General features: G+C 57.1%; 1 protein-coding gene across 1 annotated transcript in view; it reads left to right on the top strand.

The window, feature by feature from the left end:
- Positions 1 to 21773, top strand: part of SARDH (sarcosine dehydrogenase) — a 74937-nt gene that overhangs the window by 43894 nt on the left and 9270 nt on the right. Inside the window, exons 16-18 of the mRNA XM_032165575.2 lie at positions 1 to 80; positions 3802 to 3949; positions 9031 to 9124. The exon at positions 1 to 80 is cut by the window's left edge and continues 33 nt beyond it. Of these exons, the coding sequence (XP_032021466.1) occupies positions 1 to 80; positions 3802 to 3949; positions 9031 to 9124 (322 nt within the window). The remainder of the gene's footprint in view (positions 81 to 3801; positions 3950 to 9030; positions 9125 to 21773) is intronic.

Raw genomic sequence — 21773 nt, 5'->3', positions numbered from 1 at the left:
TGGGGGCACCGAGAGTGACCTGACTGTCAGCCGCCTGGCACCCAGCCACCAGGCCTCCCCGCTGGCCCCCGCCTTTGAAGGTATGGGATGCCTCTGTGCGCGTGGCTCTGTGACTGCGGCCTGCTCTGTGGACTGGTGGTTGTGGACAGGGCGTGATGGACGGGATGGGTTGCTGACGGCAGCTCTGTCATTAGCTGTTGTGCCCGCTGTGGTCAGAGCTGGGAGATTAGAGGTCTCGTTTCAGGCTAAATGGGGGCTTTGTTCAGGCGGCACTGCTGGAGCTCCAAGTACCCGGTGATTGCATCTCTGAACCTGTCCACACTGCTGTGGATCGGAGTGGCTGCAGCGTGGGCATGTTCAGCTTGGTTGCCCGGAACAGAGTGTGCCAATGCTAAGCTGTGCCTCCCACTCAGAGCAGTCAGCTCCTTTCTGCCACTGACATCCTTGGTGGGTTGACTTCTCAGGCCCATGTGACCCCCTAGTCTGGGGCTTGGATAGACCCTTAGAAGATGTCCGGCTCAGGGCCCACGCTGATGCCTGGTTGCTTGCTGCAGTCCCTCCATGTCTGCTTGCATGCCGTCAGGGACGGGTAGCTCGGTACCCTCATCCGTTGTTTGCTCGGCCCCAACTGTTACACAGAGCCAGGACCCGCCTCCTGTCCCTTCGGCTCCTGGATCCTGTGCCTGGGTTCACACAGGAGCCATCTGATCTCTCGTCCTGTAACCCATCCCCACTAGGGATGAAGAAGCAGAGAGGGAAACATTCTCTAGGAAGGGGCGTTGCTGCCTCTGGGACGGGAGCTGCACAGGGGAAGGTGCTGACTGTGCAGCTCTCTGTGCTGTCCCCGGGGCAGGGGCACAGTCAGTGGGGAGGGCTCAGCCCATTCAGAAAAGCTGGCATCTGCTGGTTCCTGACCTGACTCCGTGCTGCCGGCAAACGTAGTGGTTTCCTCACTGGGACTCGGTCGGTGTTGAGCCCCAGCTTGGGCACTGGGGAGGAGAGGCAAGGGGAGAAAGGGGCTCATTCACGATCAGCTCATAACCCGCGCCTTCAGCAGCAGTCCTTGAGCACCGACTGTGTGTCAGGCTCGATTTGAGGCACGGAGGACCCAGCAGTGAACCAAACACAGAAGGTTCTGGCTCATGTGGAGTTTGTATCTCTGGTGGGAGGAAACAGGATTAAAAAAATAAGTGGAAGGTGTAGGATGTTAGATGGGTCAAGAGGAAAAATGAAGACCGGAGGGGGTGGGATATTGGGGGCCGGGGTGGGAAGACAGCGTTCCTTACTGCCCAGGGGGTCTTCGAGGCTGGGGGCTGGCAGGGGCTCCTGGGCCTCCGCGGTTCTGCCGAAAGCAGGGAGTAGTGAGGTGAGCCCTGCAGTCTCGAGGCTGGTGGCGGAGATGAGGCTGCGAGCATGAGTGAGGGGTCCTATGGGGTGTGCAGAGCTCGCCCACCCCTTCCTTCCTGCCGTTGGTGACATGGAGGCTGAGAGAGCCATGGGCTGAGCCAGAGCGCCTGTGCTTCATGGATCCACGAGCTCATTCCTTCACTTGTTCCCTCAACAGTCATTGCGGAGTCTGTACTGTGCGGCAGCGCCAGGGCAGCCAGAGTCGGGAGGAGTTGAAGGAGGCCGGTGGCGCTTCAGGGACCCCACAGTGGGCTGTATGTCCGGACGGGGGCAGGAAGGGCCCCGTAACACCTGGAGGGGGACATGCAAGGGGATGGGAAAGAGCGAGGTGTTAGGGAAGGGCCATGTGAAGCTGCTGAGCTGGGATGAGCAAGGCTTCCTGGAGGGGATGGCCGGCCTGAGCTTGGAAGAATGGGTAGGAGCTGCTGACTACAAGGGTGTAGAAGTGACAACCAGTGTGACCTGCCCATCGCTGGTCCTCTCTGGTCATTCAGCTGAAATGGCATCCCTGAGCTGAGAGGAGTGATGCCTGTAAGGAGCTGGGCATCAGCCCCCAGTAGAGGGGCGGCCCAGGCACAGCCCATAGCTGCAGACTTAGTGAGTCTAACTAGGGAGACAGTAGAGGGGCCAAAATGAGGACACAGGTCACCAAAAATCCTGGCCAGGTCCTGCTACTGCCTGGCTCAGCGACCTGCCTCCCTGAGCCTCAGTTTCCCCCATCTGTGAAATGGAGTGAGGAAGACGTGCCTCCCGGAGCTGCAGTGGAGAATTGCGTCAGAGTCTGGGGGTGCTGAGAGGGCAGGGGAGCAGCCTCCCTGAACCTCAGTTTCCCTGGCTGGGGAATGAGGACCTTGCTCGTCCCCCTTCATAAGTGGAAGCTGTCAGGAAAGTGCTTTCAACGCTGAGCCATCTCCCAGTGGTGCACAATTAGCTTTCCAGAGGATTCTGGTGGATTCCTAGAGCTGAGGGCTGGGGATCGGCGGTGCTGGTTGCTGGGAAAGTTTGCACTTGGTGGGTGTGGAGTTAGTGCAGTGAGTCACATCCCCCAGGGCTCTGCGGGTCCTGGGGACACCACTCAACAGGAGAAAACCACCATGTGGGCTTTGCTTTACTTTCAGGCTTCAAAACTGCACTGTTTGAGTTATGAATATGCATGGGCATTAAATATGCACGTATTGAATATGTGTGCTACCTACCCATGCCACATCAGATCACCACGAAGCCAAGAGAATGTGATGATTTACACAATGTGATCAAGGTGGCGTACAAAGCAGCTGTCAGTCTTAAAAGTAATTTTAAATGATCTTTATTGATCTTTTTGTAAGATTACAGAAGGATGCATGCTCCTGGGAACCATTCCAATGATACTGAAAAGCACAAAATCAGCTGCACAGCCCACAGCTCCCCTGACACCCAGTGCCAGTGGCGCAAGTCCCCGGCCACCCTGCCTTCTCACTGCTCTCTGTCATGTCAGCTTTGCAGGCCAGGCCTGGACCTGGGCTGACTGACCTCTGGCCTCAGGACTGGCATCTTGTTTTCAGGGAAGTTGATCATGGATAGTCAGGGCCACAGGAGGCCAGGCCCATCAGCTGCCATCTCCCTGGGTACCAATTGGCCTCAGTAGCTCCCATGCCCTCCTGGGAGAGGCCTGGGATGGCTGCAGACTGGTGAGGCCACCCAGGAGCCAGGGGCCTGAGAGTGGCTGTGTGTGTGTGTGTGTGTGTGTGTGTGTGTGTGTGTGTGTGTATGTATTGGGGGAGGTGAGGTGGGGTGTCTGTCTGGCATAGAGCTGAGGATGCCGTCCAGAAACGGCCCCAGTCCAGGTGTCGGGGAACCCCTTGAGGACTGGCTTGTCTCTTTGCCTTCATTGTCTGTTGTGCTTATGGTGCCAAGAGGAGGAAGGGAGGGAGCAGCCTGGCTGGGCCTGCCTGGGGCCCTGAGAGGTCTCTCATCCAAGGGGTGCTTCCAATAGCCCTGTGGGGCCAGATGTTGTGGGTCTGCCCCTTTTACAGATGAGAAAATGGGGGCTCAGAGAGGTGAGAAGCAGGTCAGTGAGCCGCAGAACTGCATCTGGGCCAGGCTGGCCTAGGCCTGTGTGTTCCCAAGACACCGTCCTCCCAGGGTAGGGGCATCCCTTTGAGGTGTCTGCAGACGGGTAGGTGGTAGGGGTTGAGAAGCAGGTCCTTCTCCTAACCCCCATGGCTCAGAGGATACTCTGCACGGCGTGGCCCTGGGGGACCGAGGGAGGGACAGATACAGTCCATGGGCACTGTGAAGGTGCAGGCCCCTAAGAGGGCATTTGTTTTCTCAGCCAGGAGACCCTTGGGCCACCCTCTCTGTCCCCACCTCCCAGGCCCTGAAATCCTGCTCTAAGTCCAGGTGTCTCTCTTCCAGGGGACGGTTACTACCTGGCTGTAGGCGGGGCCGTGGCCCAGCACAACTGGTCCCACATCACCACCGTGCTGCAGGACCAGAAGTTCCAGTGCCAGCTCATCGACAGCTCCGAGGACCTGGGCATGATCAGCATCCAGGGCCCAGCCAGGTGAGAGAGGACTGGGAGCCCGCCCCTGGGTGCACCTGCTGCCTGGACCCAGGTCCTCCAACGGGCCCTTGGGCAGAACAGCTTGTCCAGAATGGGCCATTCTGAATAGTTAAGCGCTCTGGTAAACCAGAGATGCCATTCTGAATAAATATCTTCAAAGCACTGGAATGCAGATAAGCCAGTAACACGAGTCAGATTGAAATTTACAGCTGTTCAGTCACTGAGGACCCCAGGATCCCAGAGGGGAGGGCAGTGTCTGCGTCACCAGTGCAGTCTAGGAATTACCGTCCACCATCCCAAAGTGGGCAGAACCAGGCCAGGGTTCGCCCTGCTACCTGGTAATTTCTGTACGCCACCTTGATCACATGGGCAGAATAATATCCTACACCGAGGGGTCCCTGGCTCCTCCGGAAACACCCCCCATGACAAGGTCTCTGCATGGCTTATCCACGCGTGCATACCTTCTACAAACACCTTCCAGGCTGTGTTCCCCACCCATGAAAAACCAGGACCGGGGAAGACCCTCGGCTGCTGGCTCATGCACACAGCCACAGAAGAGTCTTGGGCAAAAGGACGGCTGAGCAGGTGTGCACCTTGGAAAGACCCCTCTGACTGTGCTTTGGGGGCTGGGAGAAGGGACTGGGGGTGGGGGACAGAGAGGAAGGGCATCATGTTAGCAGCCACCAGTGGAGCACCTGTGACTTGCCAAGCCTGAGACAACATCCCCCATCCCCATAGTAGCCCTTTGAGGTGGTCGTAATTGTTCTTTTACTGATGCAGAAACTGAGAAACAGAGAGGTAGAGACATTTGCCCAAGGTCACACAGCTGGTCAGTGCCAGGGCTGATGGGGATGCATCCCCCTTGTGCTCAGAAGCCTGCACACGCTCACTGCCACCCTTTTTCAAGAGTTAAAAATCCTCTGTGAGAAAACAGCCTAGTCTAGGCCTTCCAATGGTGACACCCCCACCCAGGCTAAGGGGCCAGGACACTCATCTCAGTGTGCCTCCTGCCGCCACATCTGCCTCGGGGCTGGACAGGGTGGCTCTGCTGGACTGGGCAGGAGGAAGAGGCATGAGATGAGGCCACCGCTTCTGGGGGCATGGAGGGTATCAAAGGGGTGATCTATCTCTGGAAAATGATGGGGGCAGCTTCGGGGAGACGACAGGAAAGGAGAGGAGGAGAGGCGGGGAGGGGTGGGGGGAGATGCGTCTCCAGCCTGAAGGTCGCCGAGGTGAGCGCTTGACGTAGCAGGGCTGTGTCCCGGTGATATCCTGTCAGCCTGGGATTCTGCCGAGACCTCTGGCTGGAGTGCCCAGACCCTGCCGTGGGGTCCGTTTTCCCTGGCACCCCACGCTGAGTCCTGGGCCAGTCGCTCCCCTCTCGGGCTGCAAGGGACTGAGTTGTTGCTGTCTGTCCAAGCATACGCACTGTGGTGCTCAGAGGCGCACGGTAGACGTGTGCTTGCTGATGAAGGGATAGAATCGGAGAGGGTCGAGTGCTTTAACATTAACTGGCTTCTGCCAAGTGTTTGACTTGAGGCTGCTCATAGAAACCAACATGCATTAAGGAGACATTTGGGCAGAACCCTGCAGGAAACAAGTAACCCAGCCTTGGTGTTCTGGGGGAACTGCTCCCGGCAGTGGCAACAGCAGGTGAAAGGCCCTGTGGCAGGCGAGTGCGTATGTCTGAGACACGCATTGAGGCTGGGGTGGAGCAGGCCAGGAGCTGGGCTCAGAGGGCAGCAGGGGGAGATGCTGGAGGCCCAGCGGCTGCTCCTCTCAGGGAGGGGTGCTGAGCAGAGGAGGAACATGGTCGGGCTTGGGCTTTGGTTGGGGGGGGGGTGTCTCTGCTATTGGGCCAGTGGGCAGGGGGCCAGCAGGCCTGTGAGGAGCCTCAGGCCAGGCGAGGCAGGGATGTCCAGGAGGGAGTGATGAGCTGAGTCCACACGGCTCACAGGCGAGGCTTTGGCGTTGTGGTGATTTCCACGGACTGGGCAAGGCTTATAGCGCCCGACAATGGATGGGGTGTGCTGAGAGGGTCAGGGGGAGGGGAGGGGACAGAGACAGCTTCCACATGCATGATGAAGAGTGGAGGGTGCCGGCCACAGCGACAGAGAAAGAGACTTGGATGTGGTGGAATCATGCAGGCCCCAGCCTGGCTCACAGGCAGCCGTGATGCTATGTGCTTTTCATTTCTCACCTGGGTGACCCCAACCTCCGCATCTCTGAGGTAGAGGGAGGGGTGTCAAGGCCTGGTCCTTGGAATCCTCTGGCTTCATTGCCACGCCAACCTTGGACAAGCAGTGGGGATATTTTTAGTGTGGGGGAGGCAGGTGGGCTGTGGAGGGAGGAGGTGGCAGATGGACAGATCAAGGTGCGGCCCGGGGGTGGCCGGTGCACCCAGCCTCATTATAAGCTGCTCCAGGCGGTGGCGGGGGAGGCAGCCAGGGCGGGAAGAGGAGCTCACTGCCTCCTGGTAATTTCTTAACTTTCTCCTCCAAAATGTCCTCTATCTTTCAAAAATAACCCAAAGTTTCTTAGATGAATAATAATACTGGTGCTGCTGATGAAGGCTGCACTTTCGGAATTGTTATTCAGAACATGCTCAGCACACCTACTGGACCATGGCGCAGGGGCTGTGTGAGCTGCTGCCCCATGGAACTTTCTAGAAATGTTCCATAACTGAGTGGTCCAGCACACAGCCACTAAGCCCTGTGTGGCTACGGAGCCTTTGAAATGTGGCTAGTGGGACTGCATTTTTAATACTAGGGAATGTAAACTCAAATAGCCTCATGTGCTGGTGGAGGCTGGGCTCGGTGGCTCATGCCTGCAACCCCAGCACTTTGGGAGGCGGAGGTGGTAAGATCACTTGAGTCCAAGAGTTTGAGACCAGCCTGAGCAACATAGCGAGATCCTATCTCTAAAAAAACAAAAATTTTTTTTCAATTAGCTCAGCGTGGTGATGCACACCTGTAGTCGCAGCTACTTCGGAGCCCAAGGCCGGAGGATCACTTGAGCCCAGGAGGTCAAGGCTGCAGCGAGCTGTGATTGTGCCACTGCAAGCCAGCCTGGGTGACAGGGTGACCTTGTCTCAAGCCAAAATGAAACAAAACAAACCAAAACCAATATCCTGGCGTGGCTGGGAGAGACGGTGTCGTGCAGCCCAGAACTGGCCGTCGCCGTGGTCATGGTTAACACCAGGGGCTTTGCGTGTGCTTCTTGCTGGTTCCTCACAATGGCCCATGGCATCACAGATGAGGGACTGGGGCTTGGTAGGGTTGAGGGGTAAGTACAGGGCCTGGGACTAGAACCGGGGCCTCTGACTGGGAAGCTCGTGGACCCCTGGAACTGGCCTTCCCCTGAGGTTGCTGAGCCCACAGCCTGGGTCAGAGCCCTTCAAAACCTTGGAGCAAGTGGCAGCTCCAGGCTTCTGCCCCAGGGTCCCTTCCGTGTGGCTGCTTCTCAAGGCTGCAGAGCATGTGCTGGTCAGGTCTGAGGTGCTGGTGTCACTCTCCAGGGTTTGGCACCACGTCAGTGCTGAGTGGTTACATAAGGGTCTTGGCCAACTGTACCACAGCTGAGTACCTCAGGCTGACGTGGGCGGCGGCTCCCAGCACTGTGATGGTTGGGATTAGGGTCAGCAGTACTTCTGGGCAGCCCACCCTGCAGCCTCAACACCTGCTGGGACCCCAGAGGGACAGAAGTGGGGGGTGTCTCCTAGCAATGGGGGCCTCACCCTGCTGTGCCAAGCCAGGGCGTTCACAGTCAGTCCTATTGACTGAGAGCCTTCTCTGTGCCAGGCACATTGGGATGGGGGATGCTGTTGCCACGGAGCTCCTGGGGGTGGATGCATTGGGGGTGGGTACAGCCAATGTGCGAGACACCCTGGCAGGAGACTGTGGGATCTTGGACAACGAGTACCTGCCCAAGACCTAGGGAGTCAGGGCTTCCTGGAGGAGGTGACAGCTGAGCCAAGAGCTGAAGGATGACAAAGGGTTAAGTGGTGACAGGGGAAGGGGTGAGAATGCGGAGGGGCACAAGAAGGCTAGACCTGGAGGTGGGCACGGTGCCCAGGAGGTGAGGGCTTCCTTGGAGACCATGGGTGTTGGTTCCAGTGAGGTCTCCGGTACTTGGGCAAGTGTGAGAGTAGATGCGGTGCTGGGTACCACAGAGGGGGGAAAGTGGGGAGCGAAGCCCCGCCCTTGCAGAGCTTATAAACCAGGGGTGGACCCAGCAAGTCTGTGCCAACTGTCGAGTATGGACTGAGTGTCCACTGCTCAGGAACATTCCCGGGCCCTGTGGCACTGTGGCACTCGGGTGCGGCCCTGCCCTCAGTCGGTGACAGTCCCCTAGGAGGTTGAAATGGCTCTTAGCACCTGCTGGGTGCTAAGCCCAGCTCTCTACCTCCTCCAAGTCTGCAGCCTCAGCGTCTCACACCCATGTCAGGCAGAGGACGTTGGGGCCGAGGTGCCCGGTTGGAGGGTTAGGTCAGGGAACAGAGGGGGGTGATGTCTGGGAAGAGCACTTTCTACAGGGGGCTGGGAGGAGGTCGGAATCTGCTCCAATCCGGCTCTGCCTTGGGCAAGTTACTCTACTCTTCTGTACAGCACTGAGGCCACCATAGCCAGCTCCTCTCTCGGGCCGTGGCTACGAAGCAGCAGCTGAGGCCCTCTGGCCTCTGAAGAGTTGGAAACCTGGAGGGGCCTGGGGATGTGGATTGTGGACCTGGCCCAGATGCTCTGTTCCTCCTGGCCTGTGGGCTTCAAGGGCATTCTATGGTTAGATAACCACTCTGGACTCAGTTCCCCATCTAAGAATCACGAGTCCTGTTAGAGCTGTCTCCAAGTCTGGCCTCCCTCAGGGGTCCTGCTAGCCCTAGCGTTACCCTGCTGGAAGGTGGCTGTCTTATGTATATTTGGAACGTACATCTGTCTTGGTGTATTTTTATTAATCCATGTTTATTGTCATCTGTCTCATGAGGACAGGGACTTGTCCCACTCATGGCAGGTCCCCGGGGCCTTTCCTGCCCAGGCCCCACCCGTGAGCACTTGCTGACTGAACGACTTTGCTTTTGCCTGCAGCCGAGCCATTCTGCAGGAGGTGCTGGACGCAGACCTGAGCAACGAGGCCTTCCCGTTCTCCACCCACAAGCTGCTGAGAGCCGCAGGGCACCTGGTAGGTTCCAGCTGGCCACGTCCTCTGGGTCGTGGGTGGCAGCATGGTGTGAGGGGCGCGCCGGGGGATCTGGGGGCCAGGGGCTCTTGGGCAGGTTCCTTTGCCTCTCTGGGCCTCGGTCCCCAACTGTGAAGGGGGGACAGTGGGACCAGGCGGCCCTCCTACAGGCTGTTGGGAGCTCGGAGAGGTCATGGGGATCAAAGTCACAGCGTCTTCCATCTCTCCCCAGTGCCTGGTGCATGCCAGGGACTCAGTCCCAGGGAAGGTGGCCTTGGCCTCACCGCCTGCATCGCCACCTATTGTATCCCCTGAAAGGCACGAGGCAGCCCTCCCGAGGCCGAGTGACCTCCTGGAAACAGGAGGGCTGAGCTCTGCTGAGCAGTAGCCAGCTCCGGAGATCTCCATGTGGCTGCCTCCCAGCTGCCATTGTGGGTGTGGGAGGAGGGGCTGCTGGGGTGGGAGCACAGCCAGTCCCCAAACAGCACCCCACACGTCCCCCGCCAGCTCTAGAAAGCCTCTATCCTGGGGGCCAGGGCCCGTCCCTTCTGAGATAGTGGTGGTGTCCGGAGCCAGCACTCCATGGGACCTGGCCAGGCAGGAGGCTCCCTCAGAGACCAGGATCGGGGCCCAGGTTCTAGTTCTGGGCCAGCGCGTCCCTCTTCTGGGCTTTGTTTCCTTGTTGGAAAACAGGCGTCTTGGCATCTGCTTTGACTTCTCGAGGCTGAGATGAGGATGGTAAATACAGCAGCCCCTGTTTGCTGAGGGCTTCCTGTGTGCCAGACACTGTTCCGAGAACATTACAGCACACTTCCCCATGTAATCCTCGCCGCAGCATGGGCAGCTCTGTTACAGGGTCTCCCAACCTCAGCACTACTGACGTTTTGGAGCAGATCCTCTCTGCTGTGAGGGCCCTCCTGTGTGACACAGGTGTGTGGCAGCCTCCCTGGCTGCCGCCCGCTAGGTGCCAGTGGCACCTACCGTTGTGACGGCCACAAGTGTGTTCAGACATGGCCAAGGGTCTGCTGGGGGCAGGATCGCCCATTGAGAACCTCGGTGCATGACCACCCTGCTTGTTTGCAGGGGTGTAAGCCATCTAGTGGCAGCGGGGGCCGGGCCTCCAGAGCCCTCCAGCGCTCATGCTGGAGGGGGTGTCGCCCTGTATGACGGATGTTACCCAGATGGAGCTCAGAGAGGCTGGATGGGCCAGGCTGCTCAGGGCCACCTGGTTGAAGAAACCCAAAAAGCCCCCGATATGTGTCAGTGACACGGATGTGGCCTTCAGGAGGGGGTGGGCCGGTGCACAGCCGCATTTGGAGGCAGCTCCCTGTCTCTCCTTCCTGTATGTTTGTCTGGGGTTTGGGTGGGGAAAATGCTAAGGAAGGCTGGGGAGGAGTGAGGTCCTGGCCTGCAGAGGGACTGGAGGTCCTGGGGGACAAATCTGGGTTCTGTTAGCATATAAACAACGTGGCGATGACTGTCGGGGAGGAGGCGGCCAGAAACTAGGGAGATCCCGGCGGCTCTGCTCTCACCTCTGCTCTCCAGAGGCTGCACAGGGGCAGGAAGCAGGGCCGGCTGTGTCTAGCTTGCTTCCTGCCTCTGTGGTGCAAAGCTGCCTGCTGGGACCAGAGAGGGTGGGCACTCGGAGAGAGCAGCACAGCTGGATCCAGGCCACACGGCCTTCAGACGGCCCGACTCCAGCTCCGGCAGGCTGGCCATGGGGTCCACGCAGCATCCAGCTTTGTCTGCAGCTGGGCTGTGGTTTGCAGAAGGGGAGGGGGGCTGCGGGTTCTCCCACCTTGCTGAGGCTTGGCATAGGTGCTGCCTCTGACTGGTTTGGCTACAGGAGGGGGAGACAACCAGGTGGGAACACGTCCCCTCCCATTTGAGGCCCAGCAGCCTCGCCCCCACCCGCACGGCCCCTCCAGCAAAGCTGCTGGGACTTGTTCTCAGACAGGCGGCTCCAGCTGCCTCCCCTCCCCTGGGGCTGGCCCTTTCCTGGCCTTGGCGGCCTCCCCAAGCCTAGGCAGTGGCTGCCTGGGTCAGCCTCCGCCTGTGTGGCCTAGGAGCCAGGCCAGGCCAAGTGCTCGCTGAGCTGACACAAAGGCTCTGCTTCCGGGATGACGTCCCCCAGAGGAACAGGCCAGGCCAAACACAGCGTTGGGGGTGCAGGGGGTGCAGGGGCCGCCTCTCCCCACAGTCTCCTTCTCACTGGTGTAAAATCATTGGTGTTATAAAAATCACGTCACGGCTGCGTAAAATACTGCTCATTGCTCGGTTTCCAGCCATCACTGTGCATGGGGTTCAGCACAGGGGCTGAGTGCAGACCTCGCTTCTAGCAAGCCCACTTTGGGCACGACCCTTGCCCCCTCAGAACAAGGACGCTGGGTCTGTGGGCAGGTCTCATGAGCTGAGGCACGAAGCTTGTCTGGCTGGGACATGGTGGTCAGCGGCATCTCAGAGGACTGTTGGGGACATTCACAGCCTGCCAACGAGTTAGCGAAAACCCCTCTAATCCCATCCCCAGAGAAACTACGGTTGACAGTTGAGTGTGTTGCCCGCCATCTTCTTTCCGTCATCTGTGACTCTCTGTGGATTTTAAAACGTAATCATGGTATCCCATGCAGTCTGTACACACTGCTTTATTCTCCGAATGTTGTGACTGTTCTCCTGTTCCTTTGAACGTTCCCCGAGAACCACTTGGAACGCCCTCAGCTGCATCGCCAGTGTCCTGGGCACGCATTTCACACCGGGTCCACCTCTTTGCTTTGGAAGTGGCCCCGGAAGGAACTTCCCTTGAACACTGTCCTCCCAGTAAACGCTGACTATTGGTCTGAGAGAGGATAGAGCTGGGCCCACCAGGTCGGAAGTGTGTGCGGTTCATGGTCCCGGGTCACTCTGTGGTGTGTTCTTCTCTGTCCTTTGGTATTTCTGCGCCCCTCGCTTGCCCAGTGCTACCCTAGGTCTCAGGCGGAGTGGGAGAGAAGCACAATGCTTTCTAGGCTGGGGTCCCTGCCTGTGGGATGGGTGGGAGGGGAAACACAGGGAAGGTGGGATATGAGCGTCAGCTGGCGTGCGCGATCGTGGGGACACAGGAAACAGGCGGTGGGGAGGTGCTGCACGCATAAGGAGGCCCAGCTGCCGGGAAACATGCTGCGCACCGGCCGTGGCAGCTATCCATGGCGTACCTCCCAGCACCGTCAGCTCACGTTGGGCCACTTGGGACTCTCAGTCAAGCACTATGTTTTACTAAACTTAAGGATCCATTCCCAGTGCTGTGCTGCTTTCTCGCCCTCCCCCTCACCGGTGCTCGAGGGACTCTGGAGTGAACTCTGGACATGCTGCCTGGGAGCCTGCTGGGTGCCGGACTGGGGTCCCAGGATGGAAGATGTGGCTCCTGCCCTCGATGGGCTCAGACCCCGAGTGAGGCTGGGGCCCAGGAAGGGACCTGCAGCCACAGCCCAGCCTGTACTGGAGAGAGGTCCTAGGCAGGGTGAGAGGTGACCCCAGGCCAACTGGTTCTCATGGAACCGAGAGTCCCACAAAGATGGCCACAGAGAACTGAGTGTTGGCGAGAAACAGACAGGGTGGGGCAAGGCCCCGAGTGTCTCAACCTCTCGGCTGGGAACAAAGTGTGTCCTGTGTTGGGGGGCTCTGCCCTGGGACTGACCCCAGGGGCCTGTAGACGAGCCGGAGCCCACATCAGCTGCCCCTGCTCCACCCACTACCCACCAGCATTCTCCCTGTCCCTGCGGGCCCCATCCCGACACCTCCCAGCCCCTGTGGCAGGACCAGGGCAGCAGATGTCCTGGTGCTGAGGGCAGGCTTCCATCCCCCCACAGCCCCAGCCAGGAACTCATCCCTGCCGACAGCCAGTGCCCCAGGGCCATACTCCTTAGGAAGACAGACGACCTTAGCGCACACAGATTTACTGTCACCTGGGCTGAGTGGCCGGCTCTGCAGGGTCATTCCCGTGCTCACGTTCTTGGAGTCCATGGGGTCCGTCGGGGACGGGCTGGGGGTAAGCTGGGGCTAACCGTCTTCACCTAGAGACCCTGATGCCCAGCACTGAGTGCAGCCCCACTGGCTTCTCGTCCCTGTCCCTCCTTGTCCTCCCGGCGGCTCTCTGGAGTGGCCAGTGTGGGCCTGGCAGCCAGGTCTGCGTGTGTCTGGAGGACGACTGTGGCCCTCAGGGGCTTGAAGCTGCTGGGTGGCCGGTGGGTCCAGATCTCGTGAGATGAAGCCGGGGACTCGAGGAGTGTGTGGAGGACAGAGCGGCCAGAGACCCTGTCCTCAGTGACCTCTGCCTTCTCTTGAGGGCCCTGGGGAGGTGTGGGCCAGGAGAGCAGAGGTTTTGGGCCCTTAGTGTCAATGTTACACTTTTTGCTGACCTGGGAGGCTGTCCCTCAAAGTGGCCAGGGCCACGCACTCCCAGGTGGCCCCAGCCTGGGACACAGTGCCCTCCCCACTTCCTGGCCAGCAAGACGGGTGGGGATACAGCCACTGGCCACGGCCAGTTCCCCCTGTAGGGGGGCCTCACAGGCAGGTGGGAGATGGGAGTTGAGTCAGCCACAGACACTGGGGGGTTTGGGACCAAAGCGTCCATGTTACCCAAGACTCAGTGGAGCTCAGGCCAGAAGCCTGGCTTCCCATCCTGCCCCGTCCTTCTGCGGGAGGCCTCTCTGGGCCTCAGTGTCCCCACCTGTAGCACGAAGTCTCGCACAATGTCTAAAATTCTTTCCGGGCCTTTCCATAAGTCTGTCCAGACACTCTGGATTCTCTGAATCCAGGGAGAATTTCATATTCTCCTAAATAATATCTTGTGCTGGCTTAAAAATGTGTTGATGACATATCCCTCAACGTGAAGAAATGTTGGGCTGGAGCGTGGGCCTGAGCCAAGTATTTATAGGCGATCAGTTGGGTTCCAGCCAACCAGATGCAGGCGAGGAATGTGTGTGCCTGCGCAGTCGGCGGAACCTCTGGGTTGAAAGCAGATGCAAGGGCTGATGAGGACAAAGGCCAGAGCTGCAGACTCGGGCCCCGGGTGCGAGAGCGGGCGCCTGCCGCTGCCCAAAGATCTCCTCACCACCAGACGAATTGGGCGCGATTCCCAGCTAAGCACTGCTGCTGTTGTGCAGTGATTCTTCTCTGAGAGGCTGGGATCTGACCCAGGCTGCCACGATCCCTGGACTGCTAGAGGAAGAAGCAGGGTGGGGAGAAGTTATCGTCCGCTCAGCAGCCAGCAGACCAGCTGTCCTTGCTCCCCAGATATCTGCCTCGAGGCCAGCAAGGTTCCCCGTGGGTCAGTGCTCTCCCGGCGTGTCTCCCAGAGCTCCGCTCGGCCAGACACGGTGTTCCCAGAGCCCCTGCCGAGGACAGGCCCCGCTGCAAAGCAGCAGCTGGGCTGGGAGCGCTCCGTGGGGCACGGCGATAAAGTGATTTTCTCTGAAAATTAATTTCAGCTCAAAAGGAAATTGAATCTCTTTTCCTGACAGTGAGAAGTCCTAGTTGCAGCACTGTTAGGATTTGATTAGTTCAGGATGGAGCAGTTGTGCACCCACACACATTAGATAACCATGACATGCCAGTCAGAGACCAGCTGAGTTCCAGCCACTGCCTAAACACTCGCTTTACAGAACCTGTGCAGATTTGCTGAGGCCTGAGACAGATAGCCGATATCACGGGCAGGTTCCCTGATGCAGCGCAGAGAGACTGGTGGCCGTAGGCTGGGGCACTGCATTCCCTGTCATGGGTCAAGCTGTTGCCATGATAGTGTGAAGTGCCTGGGCCCCAAGGGGAGGTTGGAGCAAGGGTGTTTGTGGAGTGGGTGGTGGGAAGCTTCGACCTGCCCTGGGTTTGCTGCTTCCGTCTGGGGCAAGTGACCTCGTGCAGAACTGGGTGCAGAGGGCCCTGAGCTGGGGGCCTTGGAGACTTCAGGGGCAATCGGTTCCAGGTTCTCATCTTGCCCTTGTAAGGAAAGAAAAGGTGTGATCCTTCCCCTCACCCATGATCAGGGGCACGGGAGACAGCCCTGTAACAAAAGACAGGTTCACAAGACAAAAGTACGCCAGATATATTTAATCAAAGCTTTATGTGACGTAGGAGCCATCAGAAAGGGGGACCCAGAGACCCAGGGAAGATGGTTCCTCTGCTTAAGGTCAGTGAAGAATGGGGAGCTGTTTGGAGAGGTGTCGGAAGGCAGGGGATGCCTGTGGGGATGGACTGCGGGGAGGCCGGCGAGGCCAGCTGTGCAGCTCCCCCTTGGCCTCTCCATGCAGTGCTTCTCACTCCCAGGCATGGGGCAGGACCCCTGGAGCAAGGGTTTTATGACCCACAGTCAGACAAGGTGGGCGGAGAAAATCTGTATGGCCAGCTCCTTCCCGGAAAAGTGGGGAAGGCTTGAGTTGCATTTCTAGGTCTCATGGCTGGCTTTGGGGGACAGGGCCTCTACTGTCCATGACCCACCTGGGGAAAGAGGAATTCTGGCTTCTGTGACTTGCTGCGGGGGAGAAAGAGGGCGGGAGACAGGAGGGGAGGAGGAGGTCAGAGAGCCTGGGGCTGCATCAGAGGCCTTCTGGTCTCCTTTAGTCCCGAGTCCTCATGCCAGGTGCCCTGCTTGGGGGCTCATGGTCTGAATCCTAGAACCCTTGCGGCGGATGAGCCTCGAGCCTGCTGGCCACTGGTGGAGGCTGGTGGGAATGGGTACCAGTGCTGTGTGGCCCAGGGAGGGAGGCCTCCTGCACCTGCCCACTGACCGACACTTGCCACCCAAGTGGCCTGAACGGAATGGGACAGGCAGGGCGGGGGTCTGGTCCTCTCATCCTTGGGGACCAGTGGCATCCCACAGAACTCCCTCCAGGGCCTGGAAGGGTCTGACCTCCAGAACCTTCCAAAAAGACAGGGTCCTCAAGCCAATTTGGAGGGAGATAGCCATGGTCATAGTAGTGACGCTTGCCTAAGTGTGGGGGACTCAGTGGGCCTCAGCCCCGCCCCACGTGATCTCTTTCCACAGAGGGATCCTCTCTCATCACAACCTACAGTCCAGGAGTCTGAGCCCCAGCGAAGGCCACCAGTGGCAGGTGGCTCTGCTGGCTTCAGGAATCATTCCCCTCTTGTCCAGGCCGACTGGCTGGGAACAGCGCCTGGCCACTGGGAAGACGGGCAACAGGCAGCCTTGTGGGTCCTGAGCCCTTGCCCCCAGCCAGGGCCAAGCAGGAAGGGGACTCAGCTCCCAGCAGGGTCCACGCTGTCACAAAGGACCCCTGCCCCAACCCTTTATGTGCAGAGCTACATCTGATAATAGCAGACATGTCACTCCAGGGGACTGATTAGTTCCATGGGTGGAGAGGTCCCCTGTAGCCCCACCCTTCATGGGTTTGATTCCAAAGCACCTATTCCTAAACAGGAGGCAGAGTTCCCCTCACCTTGGTCTTCCTCCCTCCCAGCTCGACCCCCACCTGGCCAGGTATCTGCTCTGGTCTGACCCTCAAGCTGCACGCAAGTGAGGTCAGGGGCCCAGGCTTGAAGGTGCATCCCCTACGGATTCTTTCAACAAGAATCGTGCGTAATAAGCTCTGTCTGGGTCTGAGAACATTGTCGATTCACCTCACTCCTCCCACCCCTGCAGGATGTGGGTTTCCAGGCTGACAGTTATGTTCGAAGCTCTGTGCTTCAAAGATACTGTTCTACAGTAGATTAGCATCTACTAGAGCCATGCCAAGGGGTGGTTTCAGGGTTTCAGGCCTCTCTCTCTGTCTTATTTATTTGAGATGGAGTCTCACTCTGTTGGCCAGTGCAGTGGGGCAACCTTGGCTCACTACAGCCTCTGCCTCTCAGGTTCCACCAATTCTCCCGCCTCAGCCTCCCAAGTAGCTGGGACTAAAGGTGCCCGTCACCACAGCTAGCTAATTTTTGTATTTTTAGTAGAGATGGGGTTTCGCCGTGTTGGCCAGGCTGGTCTCAAACTCCTGGCCTCAAGTGATCCGCCCGACTCGGCCTCCCAAAGTGCTGGGATTGCAGGCGTGAGCCACTGCGCCCAGCCTCGTTCTGTGATTTCCATGCAGGGATTCACTGGTATTTATCCTGTTTGGTACCCACTGTGCTTTCTGCAGTCTGACAGCTCATGAACGACCATCTTCACTTCTGGAACATTCTCTGCTGTTATCTTTTTTAAGTACCGCCTTCCCCCCCACCCTCCTCCACCACCGCCCAGTCTCTCTGGTATCTCCTTGACCTTCTGTTGGACACAGGCTGCAGCTTCCTGTCCGGCCCGGGGCCATTCCCTCACATTCCCCGAATTCCCATCTCTGTGTCTACACCCCCCGGCCTCGCCTGGCTCCTCTGTTCCTGTGGCCCAGGATGTCGAGAAAGTGCCGGTCACTTAGTTCCTAGCCTCAGTTTCCTGTGAAGAAAAGGAGTTGGTTTGTTGGCTGGTTTGTTAATTTAAGTGTACAGTTCGGTAGTGTTAAGTATGTTCACATTGTTGGGAAACAAACCTCCAGAATGTCTTCATTTTGTGAAACTGAAGCTCTGTCCCCATTGAGGCAACTCCCTTTCCCTCTCCCCAGCCCCTGTGCCCTCCATTCTGCTCTTGATGTCTACGAATTTGGTGACTCCAGGGACCTCATATGAGTGGAATCAGACAGGATTTGTCCTTCTGTGACTGGCTCCCTTCACTTAGCGTGATGTGTTTATAATGTGTTGGTCCGCGTTGTGTTATGCATCTGAATTTCCTTCCTTTTTAAGGCTAAATAACATTCTCTCATGTGGATAGAACACTTTTTGGTCTGTTCAACAACTGTTTTTGGTGTGGGTTTTTTTTTTTTATTTCAGACAGGGTCTTACTCTGTCGCCCAGGCTGGAGTGCAGCAGTGCGATCTCAGCTCGCTGCCTCAACCTCCTGGGCTCAAGTGATCCTCCCCCTTCAGCCTTCCAAGTAGCTGGGACTACAGGCACACGCCACCATACCCAGCTAACTCTAAAATTTTTTTGTATAGACAGGGCCTCCGTATGTTGCCCAGGCTGGTCTCAGACTCCTAGGCTCAAGTGGTCCTCCTGCCTTGGCCTCCCCAAGTACTGGGATTACAGGTGTGAGTCACTATGCCCTGCTTGTTCATCCTCTGCTGATGGACACTTGGGTTGCGTCTACCTCTTGGCTATTGTGAATAACCCTGTGAATATGAGTATGCAAATACCTCTTCGAATCCCTCCTTTCAATTCCTCTGGGTGTATACCCAGAAGTGGGGTTGCTGGATCACATGGAAGTTATATTTTTAATGTTTTAAAGAACTGCCACCCTGTTTTCCACAGTGCTGGCACCATTTTCCATTTCCACCAACAATACACAAGGGTTCCAGTTTCTCCACATCCTCACCAACACTCGTTACTTTCTTTTTCTTGTTTTTTTTTTTTTAATTAATTTTTTTTGCACACAAAAACAATAAACATTTTCTAAAAATACATACAAACAAAAAGATGCGTATCAAACATATTAGGAAGGTTGCACATGGGAAGTCGGGGAATAGAAATGGGGGGTGGGAGTTAAAATAAATGAGAGAGGGACTTTATATGGATCAGTGATAATAGCTCAATCCTCTATTTGAAAAAGAAGAGGGAGAAGGAAGAGGAAGAAAAAGAAAGTGGGATAAAGGATCAGAAAGGGAGGAAAATGAAAAAATTAGAGTATGACTCCAGGGTAGACCTGTTTTGTTGTCACTGAGTTGGTTGGTTGGTTTGTCTGTTGTATTTTTCATGTTTCGCCAAGTTGGCCAGACTGGTCTCGAACTCCTAGCCCGAAGTGATCAACCCGCCTCGCCCCCCAGAGTGCTGGGACCACAGGCGTGAGCCACCACGTCCAGCCCCCACATTGCTTCTGGCCTCCGTGGTAGACCTCCGAGACGGAGCGGCCGGGCAGAGGCGCTCCTCACTACTTCCCAGACACGGGGCGGCCGGGCAGAGGCGCTCCTCACTTCCTCTTTTTCTTGTTTTTATCATTGTCATCCTCCTGGGCACAGTGATAACTCACTGTGACTTGGGTTTGCGTGCCTCTGATGGGTAGCGATGTGAAGCATCTTTTCCTGGGCCTGTTGGCCATTTGCATTTGCTTTTGAGAATTGTCGACTCAAGTCCCTTGCCCATTTTTTTTTTTAAGATGGAGTCTCACCACTCTGTTGCCCAGACTGGAGTGCAGTGGCACGATCTCGGCTCACTGCAGCCTCCACCTCCTGGATTCAAGTGATTCTCCCACCTCAGCCTCCCGAGTAGCTGGGACTACAGGCACGCACCACCACGCCCAACTAATTTTTTTAAAAATATTTTTAATGGAAACAGGGTTTCACTATGTTGGCCAGGATGGTCTCGAACTCCTGACCTCAGACGGTCCTCCCACCTTGGTCTCCCAAAGTGCTGGGATTACAGGCATGAGCCCCCACACCCGGCCCCTTTGCCCATTTTTAATGGTGGTATTTGATTTTTTATTGTTAAGTTGTAGAAGTTCTTTATTCTGTCTGGGTAGAAGGCCCTTATCACATGTAAGATTTGCAAATGTTCTCTCCCATCCCGTGGGTTGCCTTTTCACTTTATTAGCATCCTTCGATGCACAAATGTGCTTGTGATGAATGTCCTTCCATCTGACTTTTGCTTTTGTGACCTGTGCTTTTGGTGTCCTCGCCAGGAAACCCTTGCCATTTCCAACTCCCCATGCTTTCTTCCAGAGGTTGTACAGCTACAGATATTACCCTCATGTCTTTGTTCCATGTCTAGTTAATTTTTGGACAAGATGTAAGGTAAGCCACCAGCCTCTCGCTTCTGCATGTGGCTATCGGATCCTCCCAGCACCACTTGTTGGAGACTCCCCGTGAGTGGCTCCAGCGCCCTTGTCGAGATCATGAGAACACATACGTGACAGTTCATTTGACTTCGCTTTCTGCAACTTTGCTGACTTCATTTAATAGTTTCAGCAGTTTTTTTTTTGGCATGGAATTTCCAGGATGTGGAAAGGGTTTAAACAAAACCTGACATAAGGCCTTTCCTGCTGATCTTCCATAATTCTGTGACTCCATCCACGGCCAGGAGTTCCATCTTGCAATTTGGGGCTTTCAGAGCCCACCTGAGCCAGAGTGGCCAAGGCCCACGTGCCGGGACCACGTGCTTGGTGCACACGCGCCCATCCCTGGCCGATGGGTCAGAGGAGGGCCCTGGGGCCGAGTGGGCCGACCCCCGTGGGTGCTGGGAGATGCTATTCCCACCCAAACCTGGCTGACTGGGAGCCCGTGTTTGTTCCAGATGTCCTCGCTTGGCCTGTCCCTTTCCTTGTGGGTCCCCACTTGGAAGAACTGGGGACTGATTCCACTCCACTGCTTTGGTGGAGAAAAATGCAAGATGCCTCAACAACTAGTGATTCTGTGAACTTAGGCCCCTGGATTCCCCAGACTCTCTCCCTTCGGCGGGAAACAGGTGTGGCCCCGTTTTGCTCCTTCGTTCAGGGACTGTTTCTTGGGCCAGGCTGTGCACGGGGTACAATGGAGACCCAGACCCAGCTGACCCCATCCTCGCTGAGCTGCTGGAGCCAGGAAGGATGGGACTGCTCCCTCCCTTCCACCTGTGAACTCCGACCCTCTCACTGAGCTGGGTGACGGGTCTTTGTCTGAACAGGGATCCACAATTGGAGGGCCGTGGATAGGTGCACTTTAGAAATTATTTTTCCTGTTTCAAAATGAGATTGGCTTTGAGCCCCGAGCTCCTCCATAGGCTATCTAAAATTAGAACCCCGTTGACAAGGCAATCTTTGTCAAGGGCCTATGGCTTGCACCAGGGAAGCAGGGAAATGTCAACAGTACATTTTCTGTGTCAATTTTGAGTTTTTTAGGAGGCCTGGGCAGATGGCAACTTAGAGCAAATTAGCGCTATTTCCAAAGCTTTTAGAATCCAGCTCCTCGGCGGCCATGTGATTAAAGCGTCAGGTTTATAAGGAGCTGCCCCTGTGGTTGGGAGAGCGGCCTCTGCCCTCCCTCCCACAGGCGTATCCCAGTGGGAGCTGTACCGGGAGGGCCTTTCCGCTCAGAGCAGCGGTGGAATCAGTTCCTCCGCTGTCTGGGATCCTGCAGTCAGCCTAGCTCTCCCCATTCCTTTTGTGAGCTCTGTGGTCCCAGGGCTGAGCACTCAGGCCTTCCCATGGGAGTCAGTGGGTTCAAGGGTTTGCCTGAAGGTGAGGAAGCAGACTCCGGTTACTGGGTGTGGACGTGCCACGCACCCGAGCCAAGTGTGTGAGGAAAATCACGCCTCCCGCGCAAGGAGCCCCCCACGCTGCCTGTGGCCTCCACGCAGCCAAGTGCTAGCCTGATGTGCAGGTGTGCGGGACACACCCTCCCAAAGACACCAGCTGTCCTCGGCGGGGCAGGGTGTGCCTAGGCCCGGCTCAGTGCCTCTGGGAACCTCTGTGTCCGCCTCAGCCCACGGACGTTATTGACTGTGTTCCCACCGTTGCAAGGGCCACGGAGGGACGAGACGAAGCTCAGCCCACAAGCACCTGATAATCAGCACTGTCACTTCTGCAGGGCTTGGGGCCACCGTGGCTTTCACAGTCAGGTATCCACAGCCCCACAGGCCTTTCTCTCCTGCCTCCCACCGCGTCCGCTGCCCAGCACTGGGCCTT

This window comes from Hylobates moloch, unplaced genomic scaffold, assembly GCF_009828535.3.
Source record: "Hylobates moloch isolate HMO894 unplaced genomic scaffold, HMol_V3 SCAFFOLD_10, whole genome shotgun sequence".
In the NCBI taxonomy this organism is placed as follows: Eukaryota; Metazoa; Chordata; class Mammalia; order Primates; family Hylobatidae; genus Hylobates; species Hylobates moloch.
This window is presented reverse-complemented; position numbering and strand designations above follow the sequence as displayed.